At 33.4% G+C, this 20,364-nt stretch overlaps 1 protein-coding gene across 2 annotated transcripts in view; it reads right to left on the bottom strand.

Annotated features, from left to right (window-relative positions):
* Positions 1 to 7,444: 7,444 nt before the first annotated feature.
* The window catches only part of LOC145289677 (acetoacetyl-CoA synthetase-like), an 83,799-nt gene continuing 70,879 nt past the window's right edge, over positions 7,445 to 20,364 (bottom strand). For both annotated transcript variants that reach the window (XM_080136440.1, XM_080136433.1), the window contains 4 exons: positions 14,901 to 14,970; positions 14,048 to 14,106; positions 12,792 to 12,997; positions 7,445 to 7,731 (listed from right to left, as the gene is read on the bottom strand). In XM_080136440.1, coding sequence (XP_079992566.1) covers positions 7,594 to 7,731; positions 12,792 to 12,997; positions 14,048 to 14,106; positions 14,901 to 14,970 — 473 coding nt within the window. In that variant the 3' untranslated portion in view covers positions 7,445 to 7,593. The remainder of the gene's footprint in view (positions 7,732 to 12,791; positions 12,998 to 14,047; positions 14,107 to 14,900; positions 14,971 to 20,364) is intronic.

The following is a 20,364-nucleotide window of genomic DNA, read 5'->3' on the forward strand; positions in this document are numbered from 1 at the left end:
ATATGTTTTTAGAAGAAATACATTTGAAATGACAACGAGTTAACAAAACAGAAGGATGCTTGAAAATGTTGCAATCAGAAATTGTTGGATGCTGATTTTCCATGGAACTGAAAATCTGAAAGTTACTGAAAAAATACCTGAAGTGAGGAAAAAAAAAATGAATATGGGAAGCTGTGAGTAAGATGAAGACGGATAAGGTTGGAGGTGTTGTAGAAATGTCGAAAGATGCAGGTGAAACATGAATTAAGATGATCACAGACTTAACAGATTATTCCGTATCTAGTATTTTATCATTTGAAATGGAATGAACCTTATACATAATCTTCCAGTGAAATTTACCAGAAACACTTGATCAACTTGAGTGGTTAAAAAAAAAAAAAGGAGGGTGGGATGGAATGTAGAAACCATAATAAGTTATGAGTATTTTTCAAATGAATTAACTAATTTTTTTCCTAATTTTGATTCATGCAGGAATCCATGCTATAATCTTTTGAGGAGTTATGTCTGAAATTTGTTGAAAGTTATAAAATGCAAAAAATGCTGTGAAAGTTCAAAATTGCTAAAAGATACTCTTCTAGTATTTGGACTTTTCCATTTGAAATGGAATGAACCTTGTGCATTGCCTTCCAGTGAAATATACCAGAAATAATCAGTGAAAAATAGTTTAAAAAGTGAATAATAAAAAAAAAAAAAAGGGGGAGGAAAGGGTAACATGTTAAAAGGTAGATAGCCTGCAAATGAAAGATGGAGGCCTGATTAGCATGAAAATTTTTTAAGCAAGGAAAATAACACCAGATTTTGGAGTTTATCCCAATATTAGATTTACATTCAAAAATTGATCCGATGTTACAGGCTATGGAATTATCTAAGTCAAGTTCAAATCCAACATTGACATCTGTTGTGAAACTGTCTGCCAAAAGCATATCTTGTCTCTGAATAAACAATGAAATTAGTACAAAAAATTCAAATAAATAACACACTTGAATGCACTTATGTAATAACATGTTTTAATAAAAAATCAAATTTTGAAGTAATTTTCTCTAAAGAAAAAAAAAAAAAAACAAAAACAAAAAAAAACATTTTCAAAATTTTTGTCTTTTGAAAAGTTTTGTTAAAAAAGCAGACAGTAACTAATTCTTTTCCTTTTTTATTGTGATTCAAAAGTAGTGCAAACACGAACTTGTACAACATGCTGTCTGGCTTAGGGAAGGGATAAAGAAAGAATGAAAAAAATGGTGGTCACATGAGGTAACAAGATTTGGGGGAAATATGCAAATGAGATGCAGTCGGTTTTTCAAATAAAAAATGTATGAGAGAGAGAGAGACTCTTTGGCAGAAGTAAGTTCTGACAGATGTGCCCTGGGTTTGATAAAAATTGCGAGAAGAACATAACGGTTGGAAATTCTTTCTTTGGACTTTACTTTCTAATAATACCAACATATTTAACTGCAGTTATTATTTAAAAAATATATATTTCACGTTTTCAGAGTAAAAATTTAAATAAGAAAAGAATTGGGCACTTTTTAGTAAACAAGTCTTTAATTTTATAACATTTAAATTAATTATGATACAAAGTTTGGTAAAGCAATTTTTTTGTGGCTGTTTGTCATTTTTTTTTTACATTATTTTCTTATAAAATTGTTTCTTTGTGAATCAAGTTAAACAAAAAAATGATTAAAAATGTAATCTTATTTGACTTTATCTCCATACTACTACTATTCATCATAAATATAAAAAATGTTTCTGAAAATTTTTTTCTTTTCAAGAGTCACCACTTATCAAGGCCTGAAGACCGCTCAAAGATAAAAGTTGAGTGTATAATGGTTACAGAGACAACAACAGTGATCATTAGTGGTGAAAATTGGGTAGACTTTGATCAAGGAGATGGCTAAACAAGAACTTGTTTTCATGTGACTTGAAGACTACCATATTGTAGTCAGCTGGAAAGCAGGCATGTGGAACAGAGTTCCACAGGTGGGCAGTTCTAAGAAAGAAACTTTGTTCATGGAATTTGTGTTTAGATTTAGGCACAGATAGAGAGGGGGGGGAATTGTTGATAGTGGTTGTATCTAGAGTGTTTTTTGTGAAAGTTTGGTAAAAGGACACCATAAACTGAAGCTCAGATGAGTACTTGGCATGAAAATAACAATAAAGCAGAGACAAGTTCACACCATGTGTGGGTAAGAGGTTGCAAGGAGGTTAATAATTTAAATTACCTTAAGTTTAAATGGTGTTCATAAAATTAAAACCATATTAAATGATTTTATTATTGTAGAAAAAAAATAGAAAAAATTACAAAAAAGTACAAAAAATGGGAACAAAGTAAAGTAAGAGAGTACAAATAGATGGAGTATGAAGATGCACTTGCATGTTTATTGTATCTGATGCGATTGTCTCACTGTGTGCCGGTCCAAAGTGGTTGCTTGATCTAGTCAGTGATACAACAGAGGAATTCTCATCCAGAGCAAAACCACAAATCAAGTTTATAAACAATTAATAGAGCTTTTTTTTTTTCTATTTTGAAATTACAATTGCCACTTGTTTTCTTAAATTGAATGACAGACTTACAGAAGGAGATCTATCCTGGCCAACTGAAAAAAAAAAAAAAAATCCAACCTTCTGTTCCTACCAAAATCTAGCTGCCTGATCAAACGTTCAACATCAATTGTTTTCATATTCACCAAAAAGCTGCTCTGACAGTCTCCATTTCCTTATGTCCTCAGCCCTTTATTCCTAACCAGAAATCTTAAATGTTGGCTTTTGTCAATGGTCACCATTCGACTACCCAGAAGTTGACCACTTGAGATAATGGCTAGACTATCTCCATTTAAAGGGGTTTCTCTACAGATAAAGTTGGATATTACTTATCTCACAAAGGTTGCATCAAGCTCATTTCTGTTTAATAAGATACTTATTTCTTCAAACAAAGAAACTTCTCTTATGTGACCGAACTCCAGACAAAATTATTTTCAATTCAATCCCCCTTCGGTTAAGCATCTATCACCTGCAACGTCTGCCATTCATATGCACCACCATAACATGCAGCCCAGTGCATGTTTACATCATAATAATCTCTTCAATAAAAAATTTCATTTAATTTCATGAATGAACAAAAGTGATGGTTATAGTCAGCTAACATACTTCCCAACTTCCGGTGTGTCTGCTACCGGAAACAGGAACAAGGCAAATCAGTTCCTTCACTTTTTTTCTTCAGTATTTCTATTGTGAAGTAATTTATTGAAATAAAATATAAGAAAAGGACATTATTGAAAAATATACAATATACATATTTTTAATAATTCTTTAAAAAAAAAAAATAAACAAAAAAATAAAACTAATTTCAATAATTCTTAATTTGAATAAAACTGAAAAACTTTTCAATGATTATTAAATAAAAAAAGAACTATCGGAAAAACATAAAAAAAAAGAGTATATGTACAGGGGAGATATAGTTGTGAGAGACAAAAAGCGAAGGAACTGATTTGTCTAGTCATTGCTTCTGGTAGCAGACACACAGGAAGTTTGGAAGTATGTTAGCGGACTATAATCAAAGTTTCATTTTAAACAAAGAAAATCAAATTTTATGGCTAAATAACAACCAATGAGCTTTTAACGCCATTTTGCAAATAATTTGAAGAATAAGGAAGATAATTCCAAATAATTCAAGTTGTTGCAAGATTTTTTGTTAAATACTATAGTGATGTCAGAAAATTTAGAGAATCTAATCACTGGTTAATTCCCCACTTAAAATAGCTCTTCAGAAATATAGTTTAAAAGCAATTGTGTACATATCTACAAATTCCCATTAATCGCTTAAAAATGATTTTCTTTATAAAAATAAAACTTCATCAATTTATGTGATTTTTGGTATACATGTTTTTGTCACGTGTATGTACATCAAGATTTTTATTTTTGTTGAAATCTGAAGCAGAGTATCAATGCTGCAACTTGAAGAGTATTGGTGATCAAGAGCTTGTGGATTCTCTCTTAGCATGTGGTACAATGGAAAAAAAAAGAGTTATTTTTCATCTAAAATCAAGCTTCTCTCCTTTCACCATCCATGCTTGGAGACTTGTTTTGCCTCAAAGTCAAAATGAATGGTGTTCGACTCGTATTATGTTTCTCTTTGTATGCATGTCTGTCCATTTCATTTTATCTTGAAAACTGCTAGTCTGATCTGGTTGACATTTTGTATGAACCTTTGTTATAGGTACAGTGAACTATCCGTTCAATGTACAGTTAGGGATTAGTCACCACAATACTGCATTTACTCCAGAAGTTTTCTCAGAAACTACTGGTCTGATCTAACTGGAATTTTGTATGGACCTTTGTTATAAGGTGCAATGAACTAAGTATTATGGTATTCATTTGATGCACAGTTAGCGATTAATAGCGATTAGTATTTAATGCAGAAATGAGCACAAATTTAACCATATTCAAATATCAATTTGGCATAAAGCATTCATTCTAAATCAACAGGTTATAACTTTTGTCTATTTTTAATGGATTAAAAAGTCTATATTATATCTGTGCTCTACTTTTTATCTCCTTTTTAATGGGCCCTTGTTTTGATAAGCTCTTAAAACTGACTTTCACTCCAGATCTAAAATGGGAGAGGTGTCGTTATGGTTGTTAGAAAACTGGAAAGTGACTGAAAATGCAGTCTTTTACCCACATAAGTCAGATATATCCTAAGACAAATCTTAAAATGTAGTAGTACTGTCATATTTGTGGGGAAGGGATGCTGATCAGAGCACTCTTGTTTTGAGGGAGTTAAAAAAAAGAAAAAAAAAAAAGAAAAAAAAAAAGAAAAAAAGAAAGAAAATCAACTTTGGAATTTCATGGGGGAGGAGACAATCTTGTTTCCTAGATGTATTCTGACAGAAGAGACATTAACTTGTCAAACCAAAAATAAATAAATAAAAGCAGTTACAGATTAACAAAAATAAAAATATTTATATTATTTGGAGTACTGTCCTCATCTTTAGTGTTATTTTCATGTTTCGGTCGATATAACCTCCAACCTTTTTCAGGCATATCGTGTCAAACTCTGGAATTGTCCACAAGAATCTGTGGCATAATGGATATAGTACCTGGTCAAATTCAGTTGAAAGTTACTCTTCTGGGGGGTGTAAGATTCAATTTGACACTAAAAAATACAATTACGAATTACTTAGGACTTCTACCCACATGGCTGATGGAATGAGAGCATGTGGATTGAAGAAAAGGTTTCATTCGAAATTTTATGCAGGTTCTGAGCTTGTCAGAAAGATTCTCCAAGTTTGACAAGATACACCTGAAGAAGGTTGGAGTTTACATTGACTGAAACATTGTGAAAATAACACTCAAGATGAGAACAGTAGTCCAAATAGTACAAATTATCAATCCTCATCTCAAAAATTCAGAAAGATATGATTTTTAAATATTAATGTACAAGGCAATTCATTCATTTCTGAATTTTGAAAATCATTTCGAATTTAGAAAAATTAAGTTTACAGCCAGTTTTTCAGAGACATTTTATTTTATCACATATCCAATTTGATAGAAATCAATGAAGAACACACATAAATATAACACCAATCAGAATATTTACAAAATTAAAATCGTTTAAAAGAAAATCATAATTTAAAAACAAATAAGTTGGGTTCTTATTTAGAATTCAATCCAATTTAAAAAAAAAAAAAAATACAGAAAACTCGTTACGATGTACAACATACCAGTGACAGAATGCAAATGTCATTCCAAAAATCAAATTGATCAACTAATTTTATTTTTTATTAAGAAAATAATTTTTAAACAATTTAAAACAATGTGAAAGCAGTAGCATTGTGGATTATCTGCCCTTATTTATTTTTTTCCAGGATTTTTCAGGATATTTTTTTTCAGGATTTTGCTTACTTAAAAATGTGATTTTCTTAGTTAAAATTAAAACTAATCATTTTATATGATTTTTGGAATATAACATTTTTATTTTTAAGTTGAATCCTAAACAAGAACCAAAAATTGTCAGCTGTTAAAATTGCTGTTCCACTTGAATATCCATTGTTTTTTTTCTCTCATAAAAAAAAAAAAAAAAAGAATCATAATAGGCCATTAAAAATCCTCAATAAATTAAAATGGAACCAAATGAGAAAAAAAAAAAATTATAAAGTTAAAAAACAATTACATAAAATGAGAAAATTTTGAAAACTTATGATAGTGGAGGAGCAGGGCAGGGAGGTTCCAAAAGTGGTCATCAGAAAAAAAGCTATGAGAGTAGAAAATCTTCCTGTGTCTAAGGATCACTAGAGTGAAGAGGTGAGATTGTACTGCTCATTGGATGGGTGGAGAGTATTTACATTGAGGGGGGGGGGATGTAAATTCACTGGAGCACATTCCATGGCGATACTTGTAAAATAAGCTTGGGATGCAACACTGGAACTTGGCAGAGAATGGTGGGTTAGAAATTTTTTTTGTACCCTGTCCAAGAGAGAGAAGCTACCAGCCCAGGTGTAGCAACTAAACTTGCTTCATATGCCAATGGTAGTTTGATAGAGACATAAAATTGATAAATGTGAGAAGTTTTCTAGTACAGTAGATGTAGCCTACCTTCTTTGCAGCAAACTTGTAGCATCTTCTATGTACTTATTTCACTTCATGTTGCCTGAGAATGTTAAATTGAAGAGTTTAAATTTTGGCTACATCTGAAAACTAATTTTTCAGATTTTATTTTTGTACTCATTAAAATTCATTAGACACGTTTTTTTTTTGTTTTTTTTTTTAAAATGTAAATACATTTATTATTTCATGTATACACACATTACAATAAGGAGATATAATATACTGAGTATAGATTTTCAGTATTTACTTCAGTGCTCAATACGGGAATAGATCTAGATAGTTAGGTATGAAAATATATTTATGGTAATTAAGCTACAGAGGCGTCCATGTTTCATTTCCAGTTTAGTTTGTGATGAAACATGGACATCTTTGTGTAGATTAATTGCCATAAATACATATATAGTAAAGTATAAAAATATATCAAGCTCAATGAAGAGATATATACCTTAAAAATATATATTTATATTTATATAAACTTAGGAATTTATATATAAATTCAAGATGCAGGATTTTAAAAGTGCTCATTATCTTAAAGGTAAATCCAGATATGCATAAAAGCATACATTTAATGGCAAGGAAAAGTTTCACTCTTAAAGCAGGCAATCAAAAATTGCCTAAAAATATTTTCCTTTCATAATATTTGTATATTGGAAAAAAAAAAAAAGAAATATAAATTAAAAAAAAAATTTTTAAAACCCAACTTCCCTCCCCAATATAAGTAAAAATGAACATGTGCATTTACTTGGGAATAAGTAAATGATTTATAAAAAACAGATCCAAAGTCAATTTGTCAACAAAAATCAGTAGCAGAAAAAAAAATCAACAAAAAAAAAAACAGGAACCATTTTGGAAATTGGAGGTGTTTTTCATTTGTGCTACAATTAAAAATAAATATGGACAGAAAAACCATCCATTTTGGAAGAGTGTTGAATTTTTTTTATCTTCAAATCTAATCTGTAAAATATAAAAAATAAAATTCCAAATGTTTCCATTTTAGTAACCTTGGAGCGTTTGAATATTGCTGAATAAATCTAGCGATTTGGGATTTGCCAAGACACCTCGGTGAGTAACTTGTTCTCCGGCAAGAATTCGACGGACAGCCACTTCAACTTTTTTGCCATTCATTGTGTACTGCAAATAAAGAAGGGTAAGGGGTGAGAGAGAGGAACGTTTTTTAAAAAAAAAAGTGTCCTCATTAGTCAAGACGTTTTATTGTAAATAGTAATGTTGTGAATGGTAATGTAAATGTTAATTTTGTAATAGAAAATTCATGTTACAATAAAATTTAAATCTCTACGTATCAATTTTATTAAAATAGTAAATGGCTGTTTTATAGAATTAAGTAATTTTGAAAGTTACCTGAAAATGGGAGGTAATTCAATCCGTTATTTCGACAATTGTTAACATTCATTTTAAAATGGACAACTCATACAAAATATAAAATCAATTTTTACTTTTAATTAAACTTTTCAATTTTTCTCATTTTTGGTGAGGATACTTATTTTTATCTGATACGTAATTGTGTCGATATTGTGCATTTTGAGTGAAGCTAAATAGCCTTGCTGGCACTTTACTGGTAAATTTTCACAATTCATTTATTACTAATAAGAGAAAACCGGCAGACATTTTAATTACCAGAAAAATAAACTAAAAATATACCAGCTGGAAAAATAAAGAGATTAGTTACAATTCAATCAAAAGTATTTCTAACAAATCACTAACAGACTAAGTTCTTGCAGTGAATTGTCAAGTCTGGAAAAAATTAATTTGTTAAAAGAAGGGGGTGAAATATGATCCGAGTATAAAGAGAAAGGAAATCGAGTTGTACGCTCTGTTTTGAATAGGAGAAAAGAGATTTAAAAAAAAAAAAACTATTAAAATAGACAAAATAACATGCAATTAGGAAGAGGGAAAAACCAGGTTCAATAAAAGCAAAAAGTTTTCAGAAACTCAAAGACTCCTTAAGTGGTGCCCAACGACTCTGCACCAGTGTGGAACATAAGTTTACTAGGGCTACAAACCAACCAATTCTGTTTAGACAAACTTAAAAAATGTATTAAACTGAAAATACAGACTATAGCCATCCAGGATGTATTTCTTGATCAGAAAGAAATATAAGGTACCTATTCTAACTTTCTTTTTATATGGTTTACATTATATATGTTAGAAATTATTTGAAGGTTACTCTCTGACTTGTACAGTAAAGGCAACGATTTGTTTTGAGAACAATCATCTTTTGAATAAAGGGTAGTGACAAACCAACAAAGAGATACTTAATCGGTTTCTGTTGTCGTCCATGCCATCTCAGATGACTCTGCACTCCCACCGCAGATTTGCACATCTTGAAGCAGATGTGACATACAAATTGAGCAATTTCCACGGAGTTGACTGCCTCTGGAGGTTAAAGGGTATTTCTATGAACAATCACGTGTCTTCTCAAACCAGCAGTAGACTTGCAAACATGCATGCTAAACAGATCGCTTGGTTCGGACTAATAAGTGCGAAGTTGACCTGAACACGAGTTTTGTGTGACTTAAGGTGGTTGACATAGCCAGCTTTTGACAAAAGCACTTGTTCACAAGTGCCGCATTTCCAGCTTTGTGTGTGACCATCAAGTTTTGATGCTCTTGAGAAAAGAAAGCAGGCCCACAGCAAAAATTGCTTCAGATTGCTGTGGGCCTGCTTTCTTTTCTCAAGAGCATCAAAATTTTCATGTACAAAGCTTTCGCTACTTCAGCCTTTGCAAAGTAAGTTCTTCCCATGTGTCAATGTCGATTTGTAAGACTTTCAAATTATTCTTTGTAGAGTCCCTGAACCTCTTCCTAGGTTTGTGTTCCAGCTCCCCGTAAAAAATGTTTTGGCAGCCTACAATCTTTCATTCGAACCAGGTGGCCCACCCAACACATGTGAGATCTAATTACAAGGGTCTCAACACTAGAGCAACATGCTCTCACAAGGACTTCAGTATTAGGTAGTTGTGCTTGCCACTTGATGTTTAAGATAGTCTCAAGTATTTTTGGTGAAATGGTTCAAGCCATTTAATGTGCCTTTGATGCAATGTCCATGTCTCCGATGAATACAACAGTGTGATTAGCACACAGGTATTGTAAACGCAGATCTTTGTCCTGTCTGTTATGTCATGCCATAGAGAAATAAAACCACAGCGTGGTTGCCCAGGTGTTTGTAGGCGTAAAAAAAAAGTTTTGGTTGGGAGGTAGGCTCGAACACCAAGCCTTGAAGCTAAGGCCAAAAAAAAAGTGTGACATATTACTGCGACGCTAATTGGGCAGAGAAGTGAGAACAAGTGAAATTAAACGTTTAAAAAAGCAGGTGGTTTAATGAACGCCAACGTCTGGTTTTCTAGGTCAAACATCACGCCATAGAGAAATGAAATCACAGCGCAAATTTTGTAACATAAAAGTCGCTCAAATAAAAGATAGAGACGACCTCGTTTTGTAAATCGGAGATATTATAATCTATGTAGTATATAAAAAGTTGTAAGACATGGTAACGACCCCCCCCCCCCGAAAAAAGCCTTTGCCAGACAAAAAGAAAACGCGCGCGCACACAAACATATTTTTGCTTTTATATAAGCGACTAGCGGGGGTGCACAGCATTGCCAGGGTGTTTGTAAGTGTAAAAGAAAAAAAAATGTTTAGATCCCGAAGCCTTGAGGTGAATAACCCGATATCTTACCGCGACGCTACGAGGGCAGCAGAATTGAGAATGGTTGAAATTAAACAATTAAAAAGTTAAGTGACAGGTGCATAAATTTAATGAGGTCAAACATCACGACATAGGGGAATGAAATCCTGCACTTAACTTTGGTTGCAAGTCAGTTTCTCGAAGATGTTGGGGAAAACCAGCTCCCCATAAAAAGGGGAGTGTCCAAATGAATAGCAATTGTCTGATATGACGGGTTTTGCCTGCATTGATCAAAGCTTATTGCTTTCTGGACGTCCCTGACACAAGTAAGCCAAACAAACATGCGGAGAGGAAGAAATAGCGACTTTTACATGCTATTTTCGTGTTAAAATAAAAGATATAGACGACCTTTCCTTTTGTAAATTGGAGATATTATAATCTAGGGCGTATATAAAAAGTGGTAAGAATTAGTGACTCCCCCACCCCTCGAAAAAAAGCCTTTGCCGGACATACGAAAAAAGTGCATACGCAAGCACATACAGTTTTGCTTTTTCATAACAGACTAGCGGGGGTACCCGGCGTTGCCTGGGTGTTTGAATGTGTGTGTTGAGCATCAAAAAGTGTTAGCAGGCAGACGGGCTCGAACTCATGACGAGAAGGCGGAAAAGAAAGTGAAAAAAACGTGACATCTTACCGTTACGCAATGAAGCCATAGGAAGTGAAAAGCATTCAAATTTAGCAATGTCAATCAAAAAGTTGACTTGCACAAATAAGTTAAGAATCATGCAGGTGCAGAAATGAACGTTGGCTGAAGGCTAGTTAAACTTTTCGCCGTTTCATTTATTTGTTTCCCCATGATGTTGGGGAAAACCAGCTCCCCCGAAAAAGGGGGAACTCTCAAATGAATAGCAATTGTCTGATATGAAGGGTTTTCCCCACATTGATCAAAGCTAATTGCTTTCAAGATGTCCTGGCACGAAAGGCCGCTGACGACTCAGCTTTGTTGAGTTTCGTTTTATTTATATGAAAAAGACAAACAGGCGAAAGGACGGAATAGAGAGGAATCTTATAAAAGTCAAAATAATTGTAAAGACGACGTGTGTTTGCAAATCATATTATAATCTAGAAAGTGTAAGGAAACTTAAATGTAATCTTGTCGAGAAGCCTGGCGAACAAAGCCTTTCTTTGGACATACAAAAAAACGCGCATGGCCATTTTGCCTTTTATATATACTAGCGGGGGTACCCGTGTGTGTATGTGTATAGGAAAAAAAAGTGTTAGTAGGCAGGTAGGCTCAAACCATAAGCCTTGAGATGAAAGCGGAAAAGAAAGTGAAAGAAAACGTGATATCTTACTGCGATGCTAAGAGGGAAGAGAAATGAGAATGGTTGAAATTAAACGATTAAAAAGTTAAGGGAATGAGTTCACACATATGCATAAATTTAACGATGTCAAACATCACACACTTAACTTTGGCAGCAAGCCAGTTAAGCTTGAAGCTTTCTGCATATTTGTTTGTTTCCCCAAGATGTTGGGGTAAACCAGCTCCCCATAAAAAGGGGAGTGTCCAAATGAATAGCAATTGTCTGATGTGACGGGATTTACCCCACGTTGATCAAAACTTATTGCTTTCTGGACGTCACTGGCAAGAGTGCCAGAGAATCGTGTTTTCTTCAATTACTTTTGTTTTATACGAAAAACACGCGAGAAGACAGAATAGTGTGAATTTTATAAAATAAAAGTCACTCAAATAAAAGATAGAGACGACCTCCTTTTGTAAATTGGAAATATTATAATCTAGGGAGTATGTGAAAAGTTCTAATAAATGGTACCCCCCCCCCCCCAGCCATTGCCGGACATAAAAAGAGTGCACACACGAACACATTTTTGTTTTTATATATATATATATATATATATATATATATATATATATATAGAGAGAGAGAGAGAGAGAGAGAGAGAGAGAGAGAGAGAGAGAGAGAAAGAGAGAGAAAAATAATTTGTCAATAGATTATTAGCTGAATTATCTCCCTTGTTTTCAGATAACACTTCAAAATCAGTTAATACTACTATGAAACTGCAATTTACAATAAAATTGATTTTTAAATTTTATTAAATTCTACCTGATAACTTTTCCTAATTTTTGGTGAAGATACTTATTTTGCCCGATATGTAAATTTTATTTGAATGCAATTTTCATCTGTCTCTTTATCTATATAAGCACTAAATTGTTTTCACATAAATAGGTCACAGATGAATACGTAAAGCAGAATAGTTCTCGACTAATTTCTCAATATTTCCTTAAAATAAATAATTTATATCTAATAGCAACGGTTATCAAATTAGAGAAAAAAAAAAAATCAAGATAAAACTAAATACTATTCATCATTAATTATTCATGTCTTGTGAGCTTCGGTAAAGTTGTAACAAATTTTTTTATTTTATGACAGGAAATCAATGATTAAAGTCATGATGAAAGAGTTACTGCTTAAAAGATTTGTGCAGTTTGAAGATTTAAAAAATTTCAAAGTTGAAAATTTACTTACAGGGATATCGCCAATCGGCAATATGTGTGTAGGAACATGTCGAACAGAGAGATCTGATCGGATTCGATCTCGGATTTGTTTTTCCAGCTTCCCAGTAAATTGCTGTCCTGGGGACATTTTGATGAAGAGAATTGCTCGTTCGTCAGATCCATCATTCTTCCGTTGAGCCACACAGAGACTATCTTCTACTTCGATAATTGACTCGACTAAGAAAAGGGAAAAAATGACAGAAATAAGACAAAGAAACAGAGTTGAAGAGTACGTCAGAGGAAAAGTTTTAAATTTTATCACGATAACTAAGGTACATTACAAGAGGCTGTTTGTTTTGTTGGTTTTTAACAGCATAGCAACTCCTTTGGTTATTTCATGCCAGAAAAGTTATTTATGAGTAGGTTAGTGTAGTTATTTTATTGTATGTCTTTTATAAGTGTGTGGTAATTGGTTAAAATTTCAGTGTTTGTCCAGAATTCCTAAATTAAAAAGAAAAAAAATGAAGAAAAATCTATGTATGTACTCATAATGGAAAGAAAATATCAGACACTGAAAATCATGTAAATTGATCAAGTAGTTTTATTTTTAAATGAGAAAAATCAATTTTGGTGTTACTTGGATACCAAATAAGTATAAGTTAATTTTTACATACAAAATTCCGTAGAATATGAGATTTACAGAAATTAACAGTAATTTTGACATTTTTTCATTAAATAATCTTAAAAATGTGTAAGCAGTAAAATTATAAAAACATTTAAAAACAGAAAATAATATAAGGGGTGTGGGGTCACAAACAAAAATAGATCTGTTGACGTAAAAAAACTCTTTCCTGATTAAGTCCACTAACAAACAGAAATTAATTAGTTTATTTTTAGCAGAATATAAATACTCATAATTTTAGCTATCCTAAAAAGAACATATACGTATGTGTACTAATAGAGAGACTGACATTGAATGCTGCTCAACGAATGTTTCATAGGTCAAGCTTGAAAGTGATACCGATCTTGTGAAAATTTGTTGCCTCTGAAAGTTTTAGGCAGACATACAAGCATACATACATTTAAATAGACAGGTGAGATTTATATTATAGATGATTACAATATCTGATAAATGTTCCTAAGTATCTCAAAATGTCCTAAGTATTTCATTAAGTTCCTCAGAAAATTTCACCTTCATTAGAAATCTTATAGATAAAGATTTCATTAGAAATTTCACCTTCATTAGAAATCTTATGAAGTCAGAAGATTTACTTCTTTTCAACTCACCACTTTGGTAAATTTCTGCACTTCCAAAGCGAACACCATTTGGATTTAACGTCCCATCACTGGAAAAGGAAAAAAAAAAATTCTTAATTCTGCTAGACTTGATCCATGTACAATTCCTTACTTACTCTCAGAAATGACACTAAAAAAAAAAAAAAAAAAAAATCATGAGCTTTAAAGAAAAAAAAAAATTTAAACTTTAGGTGTTTTGTCAGGGAAACTATGTTCGACATTGAAAGGAATTTATTTATTTTTCCTTTCTTAAGAAATTTACTGAAATCCCAAAGTTTCAAAACAACTCATCATCATTCAGTTGTGATTTGTCAAGTTGACTGATGTCGGCTTGTTTTCATCTACTTTTAACCTATTTAACTGTGTCTAAACTTACATGATATCTCTTCCCATTCATCTTAATTGGGAATTGGTTTATTTCCCAAAATTTGGGTCAGTTTGACCTATACTTAACACTACTTCAAGATTAACATTAGCTGATCTAATCACTATCAAATATAGGACCATCCATTATTTTGGTATACACATCAATTTTCTTCTTCAATGTTTTGGTAAAAATTCCATGTGCTACTTCCATTTACAAAAACTAATGTAATAATAGTTTCAAAGAAGAACAACTGGTGCATGATAAAACCCGGTATTTCTTCACTACAAGGGAAAATAATTTTTTTATCATTAGAACAGGATTAACACGAAGGAAAACAAAAAGATTATGACTAGAATTCATGAGTGGAAACTGGTTAGGGTTAGATATGTAGAGATTAATAAACTTTATGGATAACATAAAATTCTGTATCAGGAGAGACAGAGATAGATCAAAGAAAGAAAATAAAACAATGCTTACCTTCGTCCCAACATCACAATTCCCCTTGTGTTGGGCTTAATGATGCAAAAGTCTCCTTGGACCCAAACACCTGTAGTTAAATTGAGAGAAAATGATACAGAAATTGAGCAACCTCTTAAGAAAAAAAAAAATCTTTTGATCAATCCTTTATTCAATCTAAAGTAAAAATCTGCTTGTGCAGCTGCCATTTGTCAAAGGCAGCATGCGTTCCGCAGATTCAACCGACATAAGTCCAGCTCAAATAAACAGAAGTTTATAGAAGCTAGAAATAATTGTAAGAGAGTGATAGACACAGCTAAGACAGATTACTCTGAAACCACCAGAAAGCGCATCGAAGCACAGAAATTAGGAACCCAGGATTTTTGGAAAATCTACAGCAGCGTAGTTAATAATGGACAGTCAATTATTCCCCCACTAACAAACAATCATGAGGTTGCTTGCACGGCAACTGACAAGGCTAATCTGCTTGCCAGTCGGTTTGCCTCAAACTCCACACTGAACTCGGTACACCACTCACTCCCTGATTTTCCTCTGCGAACAGACGCCACACTTGACGATTTGAAAATCACCCCTTCTCAGGTACATGCTATTATAAAAAACCTAGACACCTCAAAAGCATGTGGACCAGATCTCATCCCGGCTGTGCTATTAAAAAAATGCTCTGCCGAGGTTGCTCCAGTTCTGTCCAAACTTTACAATAAATGCCTTAACGAATCTTGTTTTCCCGACTGCTGGAAAACCGCCTCTGTGGTACCAGTCTTCAAGAATTCTGGTGAAAGAACTGACCCACTAAATTATCGCCCCATTAGCCTCCTCCCGCTTTTCGCCAAAATATTTCAGTCCTTAGTTAATCAAGCCCTAGTCCAGCACCTAACAGCTGCTAAACTCCTGACTGACAAACAATATGGATTCAGGCAAGCCCGTTCAACAGCACCGTTCATTGGATAAAACAGGGGAGGGTAGAGCGGTGGCCCTTGATATATCTAAGGCTTTTGACAGGGTATGGCACGATGGTCTTCTAACGAAAATTAGATCATATGGAATCACTGGAAGAATTCATAATCTAATTAAATCCTTCTTAAGTAAGAGAAAAATCAAAGTTGTCCTCGACGGTCGTACATCTAAACAATATGACATAAATGCGGGAGTACCTCAGGGGTCTATCCTTGGACCTCTATTATTCCTGATATTCATAAACGACCTCCCTGATAATATTGTTTCGGAGATGGGTATATTTGCCGATGACACCACTCTCTATAACAGATATGAGGGGAAAACAAATGAACACATATCCAAGGAAATGGCAGAAACACTAGAGGACGACCTCCAATCCGTAGTGGAATGGGGACAAAAATGGTTGGTCACATTCAATGCTGCTAAGACTAAGCTTATTTCCTTCAATAACTACAAGAAACCTTCTCTACCACCAATAGCAATGGCCAAGAACACATTGCCTGAAAGTACTTCTTTTAGACTCCTCGGCCTAACGTTTACAGGGAATATGAACTGGAATAGATACATTGAGAGCATTGCCAAGGCTGCTGCAAGGAAGGTTGGCTCCCTCTACCATGCTAGAAAACTACTTACGCCTGACAGTATCCTATACCTCTATAAGGCAACCATTCGCCCATGTATGGAGTACTGTTGTCACATCTGGGCTGGTGCATCTGCTGCTTGTCTCTCGCTCCTGGACAGGGTTCAAAAGAGAGTCGCCAACCTGATAGGTCCTGAACTGTCATCTAGGCTTCAGCCTCTGTCCCATCGACGAGATGTTGCATCCCTCTGCCTGTTCTACAAATACTTTAATGGTGAATGCTCTGACGAACTGCAAACACTTGTACCTCCCCGACGTAACTACCCCCGACAAACCCGACAAGCTACTAAGTCTCATCCCTTTACAGTAGAGATCCCTAGGTGCAAGAAAGCCTTTTACTCCAATAGTTTCTTCCCCAGAACTGCGGGTCTTTGGAACTCCCTTCCAGGATTCTGCTTTCCCAACTGCAACGATATGCAGAAGTTCAAGTGTAATGTTAACAAACATCTTTCTACTCTTCTCCCTTCATAATGACCCCGCTAATTAATTCCCTAATAGTAGCCCCCCTGCTTCAAAGTGGCACTGTGCCTTGTTTGGGGTGAAAATTGAATAAAAAAAAAAAAAAAATCTATTGTACATTCTATCAACTATTTAATTACTCGGCTTGCTGAACTTTCAATTTGCAAAATTGTATATTTTATTAACACCAATTTATATTTCTAAGATGTTACATTAATCATATTAAAATTGAATGACTAATTAATTTCATACCATATTACATACAGTTAAAAGTGCCTTTGGTGTTTATTAATTGTATTTATTTTAATGTAGGTTTGAAATAAGTTCTTTGTTTTTGTTAAGTTAAACTGTACAAGTACCGATATTTTAACTTATTCAGTAAATCGAGTCAACCTTTTTGGATCATTAGGTAAGTTTTTTTTTGGGGGGGGAGGTAAAGTTTGATGGAATTAAAATTATATTCTTTATATTTAAATCGACTTTTTTCAGAAATGTTAATATTTTGTTAGAATTTATTTTTTTTTTTTTAACTAGTTCTTTCATATTGTTGACATTGTAATAATTTTGCTGGATATGCGCGAGATTGCTACAATCTAAAAGAAAATGTTTTACTCTAAAGGATTCTTTGGAATGCCAAACATTCTGGAGGGTTTTCTTTTTTTTTTTTAGCAGAAAGGAGTGTGTTCTGTGCACATGTCCTATGCAAATGTGTGACAAAACCACTTCCTCCCTCGGCAATTTCCCGAAATCTGGTAACAATTCTTCTATTCTGGGTTTGATTTTGAAAAGTTTGTTATTTAGACAGTTATTCCATTGTTCTTGCAATTTCTTCATAATGAGATTAATTATTTAGTCCGAGTGTGGAATTTTTATATTACTTACATTGAGTTTTAGTGCGTCTTTGGCAGCTATGTCGGCTTTTTCATTGTCCTGAATTTCAAAATTACTAGGGATCCAGCAAAATTTGATATCTTTGTTTTGTGAGTATGTATTCTTTGTAGGTTGATGAGTAGCGAGTTATTTAAGTTTTGGTTCTTTAAGGATTTGAGTACTGATAGGAGTCTGAAAAATCATAAATTTGTCATGGGTAAGGTTAGTAGTAAGGTCTAGTATCAGGTTTATAACTGTGGCTTCGGCCCTAAAAATTGAAGCATAGTCGCTTCGGTAAAGTAATGTCATTGGATACTGCTCCGCATCCAGTTCTGTTGCTGTCTTTGGAACCATCTGTGTCTGATGGTTTGGGTATTTTTCTTGAATGTTAAGGAATTTTTCTTGATAGTGAATGAGTTTGATTTTTTGGGAGCTTGTTTATTTCAAGAATAATTTCAGGCTGTTTTAGTAGCCAGTGTGGAAGGCTTAGTTGGTTGACATCATGGATGTTGGTGATTGTGATACTCGAGTCTTTCACTAGTGGTTTCATACGGAGACCAAAAGGTTTTATAGTTTTTACTTTTTGGTCAAATAGGTTTTAGTATTAAAGATGCAGTTATAGGCTGGATTTATTGGTTGTGATTTTTTTTTCCTATCACAGAGAGTAATCTAATGGGTTTGCAATACAGTTGTAGGCAGGATTGTCTGAGCAAGAGAGAATTTTGGTCAAGTTTTGTAAGGCTAGTTTGTTGCATTGAATAGTCTATTGTTGAAGATGAGTAGGTTTCCTTTCAGTCCAGCTTTTTTTGAGATCTTTCATGATAAACCTCCATATGGTATCATAAGCCTTTTCAAGATCAAATAGCAGTCATGTTTTTTTGTGTATAAATGCATTTCTGATAAAAGTTTCTAATCATATAAAGTGATCTGTAATGCTCCGATGTTTTCGGAAGCCACATTGAAAGTTGGCTATTTTATTAGTTTCAAGAAACCAAAGTAGTTTAGTGTTTAACATTCTTTCCATTGTCTTGCATACACAGCTTGTTAATGCTATGGGGCAATAATTGGAGAGGTCAGATGCATCCTCTCCTGGTTTCAGTATGGGAATGACTGTGGCTTGTTTCCATATAGCTGGAATATTGCCATTGATCCAGATGTAAATGGAAAGTAAATACTTTAATGGTTGATTTGATAATTGTTTTAGGAATTCAGATGTTATCTCATCTGGTCCCTGACCTGTGTTATTAGCTTTTTTTTTTTTTTTTTTTAATGAATCCTTTAGTTCATAAATAATAAAAGGTTTGTAGTATTCTTCCTCATTATTATTTTTCAAGTTCAGTTTGTTTTTTTCTGATTCCTGTTTAATAGTCGAGAATTTTTTATTGTAACCTTTGGATGATGAATTATTTGCAATAATATCTTCAAGCATGTTGGCCATGTCCTTTTTTTTTTTGTTATTTTGCTATTGTTTATACAGAGGTGGTTGAGAGGGAAACTGGTGTTTTTTCCTGATATTTTCCTTATATTACAAATGGTCTTATCTTTAGTGTTATTCTTGATTTTGGACAAAGTTTTTCCATGATTCCCATTTGACTTCTTTCATTGTTCGACATGCTTTAGCTCTGCATATTTTCAAGTTGTTTAAATTCTGAGTAGTTGGTTGGTTGTTGAATTTTCTTAATGCAGCATGTCGTAGCCTGATAAGTTTTTTGCAATCATCATTAATCCACGGCTGATTATACTTGGTTGATGATTCTGTTTTAGGTATGCATTCCTCAGCTATTTAGATGATGGTATCTGTAAAGTGAATGATCGGATCTTTCTCATGTTTCTAAATAGGAGTTTGTGTTTGCATAATAATTTGAATTTATTCCAGTTAGCTTTTTTAAGGTTCCAGCAAGGAATTTTTTAGGTTATTTCAGGACCAAAGTATTTTGTTATTGAGAAGTGGTCACTTCCACAGGTATCCACATGCACTGTCCAGTTGTAATCCATAAAGACACTAGGATCACTTAATGAGTTTGTAGCAGAGTGAATAAAGTTTTTTTTTGTTATATATGCATAGATTGTCATTGTTGATATTTTCTATAATGATTCCTTTTCTACTTGTGTTTGAGCATCCCCAACTAGCATTATGACTGTTGGTTGATAAGTTTTTCTATTTCTGTTTCATCTAAAGGGTCGTTTTGAGGTAGGTAGATAGAGCAGATTGTGACTGTTCTATGTAGGGTGATTGTGATGGCAATTGTCTGTAAGATAGTTTGTAGATTTATTTGGTTTTGTGCTGTGGTTTTGTTAATGAGAATGGATGTCCCTCCAGAAGCTCTATTTGGGTTATTTGTTGTGTAGTTGTATTCAGTGAAGATTGATATTTTCAGATGGTTTTAAAAAGGTTTCTTGTAGGCATATTATTGTAGAACAAAGATTGGATATTAGTAGAAGTAATTCATTCCGGTTGGCTTTTATACCTCTGCAATTCCATTGGATTATTTTGTTGGCCATAGTTTAATTTTATGTATTTGATGCATGGAGTATTGTTGG

The sequence above is a fragment of the Euprymna scolopes genome, chromosome 1 (genome assembly GCF_053919585.1).
Source record: "Euprymna scolopes isolate OS-2025 chromosome 1, ASM5391958v1, whole genome shotgun sequence".
Classification (NCBI taxonomy): domain Eukaryota; kingdom Metazoa; phylum Mollusca; class Cephalopoda; order Sepiida; family Sepiolidae; genus Euprymna; species Euprymna scolopes.